The 9,499-nt window shown below is 39.5% G+C and overlaps 1 protein-coding gene across 1 annotated transcript; it reads right to left on the reverse strand.

The window, feature by feature from the left end:
• Window positions 1–2,874: 2,874 nt before the first annotated feature.
• Window positions 2,875–7,691, reverse strand: LOC132882604 (C-type lectin domain family 4 member M-like). Its single transcript, XM_060915693.1, has 5 exons — window positions 7,565–7,691; window positions 5,566–5,934; window positions 5,347–5,483; window positions 5,157–5,257; window positions 2,875–3,049 (listed from the first exon to the last, which is right to left on the reverse strand). The coding sequence occupies exons 1-5, from the start codon at window positions 7,689–7,691 to the stop codon at window positions 2,875–2,877; spliced, it is 909 nt and encodes a 302-aa protein (XP_060771676.1).
• Between the last annotated feature and the right edge of the window lie 1,808 nt (window positions 7,692–9,499).

Below are 9,499 nucleotides of genomic sequence, written 5' to 3' on the forward strand. Positions count from 1 at the left end.
TAATTCTCACAAGCACGTTTTAAAAAATATTCTGTCTAAATGGGGCGGCACGGTGGTGTAGTGGTTAGCGCTGTCGCCTCACAGCAAGAAGGTCCTGGGTTCGAGCCCCGGGGCCGGCGAGGGCCTTTCTGTGTGGAGTTTGCATGTTCTCCCCGTGTCCACGTGGGTTTCCTCCGGGTGTTCCGGTTTCCCCCACAGTCCAAAGACATGCAGGTTAGGTTAACTGGTGACTCTAAATTGACCGTAGGTGTGAATGTGAGTGTGAATGGTTGTCTGTGTCTATGTGTCAGCCCTGTGATGACCTGGCAACTTGTCCAGGGTGTACCCCGCCTTTCGCCCGTAGTCAGCTGGGATAGACTCCAGCTTGCCTGTGACCCTGTAGAACAAGATAAAGTGGCTAGAGATAATGAGATGAGATTCTGTCTAAATGTAATGTGGCAAAATTTATACCATTAAATATTTAACACAAGTGTATGGAAGCAGAGTGCAGCTACGGAGAAAAAAACACTTCAGGAACTCGTTATTACAAGAGAACATCACATTATTAAATGAAAATCATTTTGTTATCATCAGTAAAAAGATATCAAGAACTACAAAAAACTTTAAGAGAAAATTTCTCATTATTACAAGGGGGAAAAACATTTAAATGTTAAAAGAAAATATCTCATATCGCGTGCCATCTAGTGACCTATTGCGGTACTGCATGTCATAAATCCTGTAGAAAGCTGAAGAAAATTTATTTTTAAATTGTTCAATTGATCACAAACATTGTAAATGAGTCCAGTCATAAATTATAAAATCACACAAATGTTTAAGGGTCATTTTATTTAATTTCAAGGGTTTTTCAAATAAAAGTTGCTTTACTCTGGAGAGTCTCAGTGCTGTATTTCTGCTGAATGAAACCAGTCGTTTTTTGTTTTTTAATACCCATTCCTAAAGGGAAAATTCAATGACCAAAACATACACGGACCCTGCAACAAACTGTAGGTCAAGTCTCTGTAAGAAAGACTATATTTGATTATATTAATCTCTTTCTAACAAGAGTAAAACAAAAAGTGCTGGGTTATTTCACACAATCACTGGGTTGAGCAGGTTCAGTCATTTTGTTGGTTTATTTCTTACATTAATAGAACTTTGGGGTAATTAATGTGTAATATGTATAATATAGCCACTGGGTTGTCATCAAAATGCCACATTTGGTATAAATGTGATAATAACCCAGCATTTGGGTCAGTTTTGCTGCTGGATCACTGGATCAAAAACAATGTTCAGTCACTGTGAAAATAAGAAAAACCTCCATTCTTACTACGTACACACATTTTCCCTCACAAATACACAAATAAATAACATTACATTACACACAAAATGGCCTTTCAGCATTATGTGTTATTTAATAAAAGGAGGCGTATAGTGTAGGCTTAGTTAACACTATTAACTAGTCACATTCGTCTGCTTTTTTTCTAGCTCTCTACTTTTATTCTGTCTCACTGGTTTTGTTGGATAATTTATTGTCTCATCTCATCTCATTATCTGTAGCCGCTTTATCCTGATCTACAGGGTCGCAGGCAAGCTGGAGCCTATCCCAGCTGACTATGGGCGAAAGGCGGGGTTCACCCTGGACAAGTCGCCAGGTCATCACAGGGCTGACACATAGACACAGACAACCATTCACTCTCACATTCACACCTACGGTCAATTTAGAGTCACCAGTTAACCTAACCTGCATGTCTTTGGACTGTGGGGGAAACCGGAGCACCCGGAGGAAACCCACGCAGACACGGGGAGAACATGCAAACTGCACACAGAAAGGCCCTTGTCAGCCACGGGGCTCGAACCTGGACCTTCTTGCTGTGAGGTGACAGCGCTAACCACTACACCAGTGTGCCGCCCTAATTTATTGTTATAACTGAAATTACTCGAGTTTGGTACTAAATGTTAGGGTTAGGATTCAGGCTTTATATAACTATCCATCCATCCATCCATCCATCCATCCATCCATCCATCCATTATCTGTAGCTGCTTTATCCTGTACAGGGTTGCAGGCAAGCTGGAGCCTATCCCAGCTGACTATGGGCAAGAGGTACAGGTCATGACAGGGCTGCTTTATATAAATATCACCATCAAATTTGAGAGTTAAATAGTGTACATGCGAATTTGGAATTAGAACATGCACCATATTTGCTTTGTACTGCAAATACTACTGAGAAGTTTGGGAGTAAAATGTGGCTAATTTTACAAAACCCACAAATCAGTCTGAAACCAGAAGTGTGTATGTGTCTGTGTGTGTGGGGGGGGGGGGGGGGGGGGGGGGGGGGGGGGGGGGGGGGGGCAGCCGGTCTGAATCTTCTAACCTGTCACGGAGTTTATGGAGGTTTCCTAAAATCCTGGAATCCCATAGAAATCTTAAGGGATTGCTGGGAAGAGGGAAATCCAAACAGTTAGTCAGTGGAACTGGTGAGATCCTCATCTAACAGGAGTTTATCATTAAATTTATTATTCATCAGGACCGAAACAGCTAGATAGCCAGATAGATAAACAAACATCATAACGCAACCATGTTTTATTGCTTAAACAACCCATGGTGGGTCAGTCCATTTTTTACCCAGCACTGGGTTTCTGAATTTATAAGAAGATATAAATATTGTTCGTTTTCATTTGACAATTTTAATGTAATTACAGTATTCTTCAATTATATCATTACATTTAAAAAATTTGTGCAACATTATTGGAGCTTTTCAGACCTGAAATGAAAACAGTAACATTTTTGTACCCTATTCCACATATAAGAAGTCCTTCAGTCCTGCACAGATACCGGTACATGCAACAGTATGAAGGAAAATAAAAGCATTTCGTAAATGTAAGAGATTTGAGCTGTTATTGAGTGCTGCACCAAATCTTCTTTTCACAGAGCCCAGGAAGAGTACGGCTGCATGGAATATCGTTCCAGTTGGATGCTGCTGGAATGACAGGGAAAACTGGATATACAACCTCAGCACAGTCCTCCTCACCAAACATATTCCCATTATTCGGCTCTCTGTTCTTCCAGTATCTACGTAAAACACACAAGGAGACACAGTGAAGTTCAGGAAATTACAGGAAATCCTCTACAACACCAGATTCTATCACAAATGTTGGCAGGTGGATTATTTAAAAATATTTTACCATAGAGGGCGGCACGGTGGTGTAGTGGTTAGCGCTGTCGCCTCACAGCAAGAAGGTCCGGGTTCGAGCCCTGTGGCCGGCGAGGGCCTTTCTGTGTGGAGTTTGCATGTTCTCCCCGTGTCCACGTGGGTTTCCTCCGGGTGCTCCGGTTTCCCCCACAGTCCAAAGACATGCAGGTTAGGTTAACTGGTGACTCTAAATTGACCGTAGGTGTGAATGTGAGTGTGAATGGTTGTCTGTGTCTATGTGTCAGCCCTGTGATGACCTGGCGACTTGTCCAGGGTGTACCCCGCCTTTCGCCCGTAGTCAGCTGGGATAGGCTCCAGCTTGCCTGCGACCCTGTAGAACAGGATAAAGCGGCTAGAGATGATGAGATGAGATGAGATGAGATTTTACCATAGATTGTACTTACATTACAAGTACGTTTTAAAAAAATTTCTGTCAATTATATATATATATATATATATATATATATATATATATATATATATATATATATATATATGTGCCACCTTGTGTAATGTTATTTATATTATATGGACACTCACAGAAAATAAATAAATATGCAAGTTGATCAAAAGAATTTTAATTTTGAGCTGGTTCACCATTTTGACAACACACATCTCATCAGCAGGAAAACACTGGGAGTGACATCATTGGAGTGAAATATTGGGAATTATTATGCATATGGGCCACTTTTTCCTTGGAATAAAAACGTATTCTTTTCCCTTCAAGTGGGTTTATTGATAGCATGCAATATTGTTATCATTTCACTTACCCTACATGTATTACGCCACTCTCCCCAATGGAGAATGAGTGTGCAATATTGTTACAATATTGCACGTTGTCAAGACAACACAATATCACACATCAGAGCGCATACGAAGATCCAATGACAAAACTTTTCTGCTGCACATGCGCAGAATCATTTATTTGTCTGCCAAGAAAGAGAGAAGGTGAGGCTAATCCAGTGCTAGGATTAGCCACTAAATAAATAAACTGAAAACTGAAACTGAAGATGCGTTGAACACCCGAAAGGCTACCAAAACTTCATGATATATTCTTCACGCATATTTACAGGAGAAAAACATACAACGGACATCAAAAAAATGGAAAAGAGACACATTGAAGATGTAAAAATTCCGCACTAGCGAGTGACTGTGATAATTTGTAAACAAACATGGCTGCGAGGTTTGCTTTGTTATAAGCAGAATTTTGGCTGTCAGGTTGCACCGTTGTGTGAAGTTGTCGATGTTGATTTTAAAAGTAACTAAGTAAATTACACAGGGAAAATAATAATAATATTCGGCTTGACTGCACTAGCATTGGCCTTTGCTAACACTACACTGGCTGGAAGGTAACTGGACTGCCGCGCTAACAGCACTGAGTCATGGGTAAGTTAGCGTTGGCCTTCGCTAATGCTCCTGCTACACCAGCTGGAAGGTAACTGGACTGCCACGCTAACAGCATTGAGTCACAGTTAGTGTTGACCTTTGAGAATGCTGATATGAAGAGAGTATGTATGTATAATAATAATAATAATATTGGCTGTTTTTTGTGGTATGTCAGATATATTCCATTCAGCTACTCGTCTTCGACTCATTCAATATCATGCTAGCTGAATGGAATATATCTGATAGACCACTCAAAGCCAGCCAATATAATATAATATAATATAATATAATATAATATAATATAATATAATATAATATAATATAATATAATATAATATAATATAATATAAAGCATGCAATCCAAACCAAAATGTGTTTGGAAGAGAAACTAAACACAAACTAAACACAGTCACTTTTTTATATAATTTGAATGAAAGCTTTCCTGATGATCATGTTTATTATTTGGTGTAATCATGGTACTCAGCACTATCAATTTCACTTTTCAGCTATTGATAGATTTTTACATTTTAGATTATTAATTTTATTAGATTTTAGCATCATGTCTAAATTAATTCACCATGACCTTTGATTGTTCCTTACCCAGACTTGAGAGGCGTGTTATCCACCCATTGCCACTGTCCTTCCTGGTAACGATCAGTCAGTCCAATCCATAAGTTCCTCTTAAATTCAGAAACAAATACCTGTAGATAAAACAAAAATGATGCTGAGTTATCTTTAAGCAAATATTGATAAAATTGAGAACTCAGCTTCTTCCCTGGATTCCTCTCACCTGTTCTTCTCTGCTGTTGATGATCACCAGATCTGCTCCTTCCCTTCTGCAGTCCTGTCTGCTCTCCTCCCAGGTTGTTTCCTTGGAGATGTGGTAACAGCTGGACAAGTACCCCATCCATCCAAACGGACAAGAATCTTCAGCAGGAATACAGTCAACATCAGTGAATCTCTTGATGATGTTGTGATTAATTTGATATCTTTAGCAGTTATAACTCACCTATTTCAGTGAGCTTCTTCTGCATTTCATCCCTCTCAGATTTCAGAGTGTTATACCTGCTCTGTAACCTGTCTCTCTCTACAGTGATGTTCTCATTACTGCTCTGTAACCTGTCTCTCTCTACAATGATGTTCTCATAACTGCTCTGTAACCTGTCTCTCTCTACAGTGATGTTCTCATTACTGCTCTGTAACCTGTCTCTCTCTACAATGATGTTCTCATAACTGCTCTGCATCTGATGCAGCACTTTGTTGTGTTTTGTACAGAGCCCAGTGATTACAGCCAGCAGGAGAACACACAGGAGCCCCAGAACCACTGCGGCCATTTTACTGAAGTTCACCTTTCTCCTTTCACAAGCACCTGCAAAACCTACAAAAGGAACATGATTACACTTTCACTACTGCTTTTGGAGATATCAGTGCTATTTTATTGATTCTGACAGAGTTAAAAACAACATGAAAGTGCACTGAAGAAAGAATGACCTTTTTCCTTTTAGTGAATGATGTTTTTTTTTGTTTCAGAAAAAAGTGTCATGATTTGTGTCAACATTTTTAATAAAAATAAAAAAGACTATATTTTAGATTTTTAAAATAAATATTGTAAATATATATTATTTTATAATTGTAATAAGTATTAGATTATTCTAAAATAATTTTTAAACAGTTTTGTTTTTTTCTTTTGACAGTGAAAAATTGCATTTCTCTTCGATTACTATTTATTTTAAATAAACAGTTGAATACATCTATTGATCACATGTAAAGAACTATCAATGCACCTCTATAGATGTTTTTAATATTTAAAAAAGGATAGAATTTTCTAGCAAGAAGGTTCTGGGTTCAAGCCCAGTGGCTGACAGGGGCCTTTCTGTGTGGAGTTTGCATGTTCTCCCAATGTCTGCGTGGGTTTCCTCCAGGTTCTCTGGCTTCCTCCCACAGTCCAAAGACATGTGGATTAGGTTGATAGGCCATTTGCAGGAATTGGTCACGTGTCAATTTTCCCCATAGCAACAAACCCGTAGTGGGCAAGCTAAGTTGACATTCCTTGACAACCATAAGAGTTTGACTGGCGATGTGAAGCAATCCATTTCTATAATAGCTGTTTTTACCTTTTCTACTGTCTTTTTTGACCCGAATTTTCGTGCGTACTTGGAAAAAGTTTGTGGTTTTAACTTCTGTCATAAGTTAAAGCGAATCATTGGCCATAAAAGAGAGTTTTTTGGACTCAAGTTGGTCGCCGCTGAAAGAAATTCACGTGCGAAATGGCGGATTTCTCAGGTATGTTTACAATTTATAATTTCTCCTTTTCTACCTTTATCATTCGCATAATGTGTGAAGATTCTGGAAAATAAATACAGATATATCTGTAGATGTGTTTTTAGCCGATAAGAAGCAGATTTATTCGCATCATGATTCGTTTTAACTTACAGTACAACAGAAGTTAAAACCACAAACTTTTTCCAAGCACACACGAAAATTCGGGTCAAAAAAGACAGTAGAAAAGGTAAAAACAGCTATTGTAGAAATGGATTGCTTCACATCGCCAGTCAAACTCTTATGGTTGTCAAGGAATGTCAAGTTAGCTTGCCTACCATGAGCTTGTTGCTATGGGGAAAATTGACAGGTGACCAATTCCTACAAATGGCCTATTGGCTACTCTAAATTGCCCGTAGGTGTGAATGTGTACCTGCCACCAGATGAGGATTTGGGTCCCTCTGGTGTGCTATAATCACCCAAGAGAATTCAGAAAAGCTAGTTGATAGCTTCCTGGATTGCCAAACCTCAACTATGAGGATGGCAACAGACAGACAGACAGACAGACAGACAGATAGAATTTCCTACAGGAATTTATTTACTTCAATTCTTAATGATTAAATTAAATTTCATTTTTATTAAGAAATGAGATTATTCTTAAATTGGGATTTGCATGACGGCTGGACAGCATGTGGTGTGTGTTTTAAATAGAGATATAAATTTGAATGTTAATTTTTTTTTTTTTTTACCTGGAATCTTGGTTGTTGTGTCCGGGTCGATGTTGTCGTAGATTTCACTCTGATTGGAAGTCTTCTCAGCATCCTCCATGTTAATGTAGATGTTCTCAGAATTGCTGTCATTCTCTGTCACCTCCATGTTTCTGATTAATGTTCACATTGAACGGACACTCTCACTTTCTAACTCTCAGTTTCCTGTGGTTATATCATATGATACCCTTCTGTTTTTTTCTTTCTCATGTGAAAAATGTGCAGAAGAAATAGTTTTCTAATTCATGAAACATGTTTCTGTTCATGAAGCCTGTCCATCTAAGATGATAATTTTTCTATAATAGCATGTCCTCAGGCGGCACGGTGGTGTAGTGGTTAGCGCTGTCGCCTCACAGCAAGAAGGTCCGGGTTCGAGCCCCGTGGCCGGCGAGGGCCTTTCTGTGCAGAGTTTGCATGTTCTCCCCGTGTCCGCGTGGGTTTCCTCCGGGTGCTCCGGTTTCCCCCACAGTCCAAAGACATGCAGGTTAGGTTAACTGGTGACTCTAAATTGACCGTAGGTGTGAATGTGAGTGTGAATGGTTGTCTTTGTGTCGGCCCTGTGATGACCTGGCGACTTATCCAGGGTGTACCCCGCCTTTCGCCCGTAGTCAGCTGGGATAGGCTCCAGCTTGCCTGCGACCCTGTAGGACAGGATAAGCAGATAGAGATAATGAGCATGTCCCCAAGTGTTTTATTCTTTTATTCCACAGGAATTTAACAAAAGTTAATTTTTTTACTCACTGAAAAAAGTTCCATCATTTTTTTTTGTATCTGTTTCCCCTCTGTACAGCTGTGTTGCTGCTAGATTTTGTTCCAGCCAAGCAGGAGTCACATCTGAAAGCGACGATTAAAAAGATGTGCCTTCTGAGTCGTTGGAATGAAAACCTACAGCAACACTAAGTTTGCCCTTTGTGGATAAGAGAAGACACTGCTTGAGTCTGACCCTGATCCCACAGAGACAGGGATGGAGAGAATGTGTGAAAAAATCTGATGCCATGTCTGTCTGATCAATATCAGTATCAATGTGAGTATCAGTACCAATATCAATATCAGTATCAGTAAAAATACATAAATAAATAAATTTTTTTAAATGGTGGATCAGATATTTGATTAAACATATTGGATATTTGAGCTGTAATAAATTCCAAAGATTGTAATTGGATTTGGTAAAGAATTGTATTTTTGGAACTGGAAATATTTAAACATAGAGACCTGACTACTTTTTTTTTTCATTTATTAAGCTTGATTTTATTAGATGTATGCATTATACTTTAATATATTTATTGTATTTACAATGTAATTTATGTTTGTGCCAAAGAGTTCAAAAGTGCTTTAGTTAAGAAAAACATTTTAACTTTGTAGTTTTTAAAGAAAATCTCATTCTCATCTCATTATCTCTAGCCGCTTTATCCTGTTCTACAGGGTTGCAGGCAAGCTGGAGCCTATCCCAGCTGACTATGGGCGAGAGGCAGGGTACACCCTGGACAAGTCGCCAGGTCATCACAGGGCTGACACATAGACACAGACAACCATTCACACTCACATTCACACCTACGGTCAATTTAGAGTCACCAGTTAACCTAACCTGCATGTCTTTGGACTGTGGGGGAAACCGGAGCACCCGGAGGAAACCCACGCAGACACGGGGAGAACATGCAAACTCCACACCTCTTTTCCCCTTTTCCACCAAATCAGTTCCACGGCTGGTTCAGGGCCAGTGCTGGTGCTGGTTCACAACTCGTTTAACTTGCGAGCCAGCTGAGAACCAGTTTGCTTTTCCATAGCTCGCGGTGCTAAGGGAAGCCACGTCATTACGTCGCTGTATACGCCATTACGTCGCTGTATACGTCAGTTACATCGCTACGTTTGCATAAACCTTGGCGCGAATATCGAAGCAAAAACAACGCGGAAGAAGCA

This window comes from Neoarius graeffei, chromosome 3, assembly GCF_027579695.1.
Source record: "Neoarius graeffei isolate fNeoGra1 chromosome 3, fNeoGra1.pri, whole genome shotgun sequence".
NCBI lineage: Eukaryota > Metazoa > Chordata > Actinopteri > Siluriformes > Ariidae > Neoarius > Neoarius graeffei.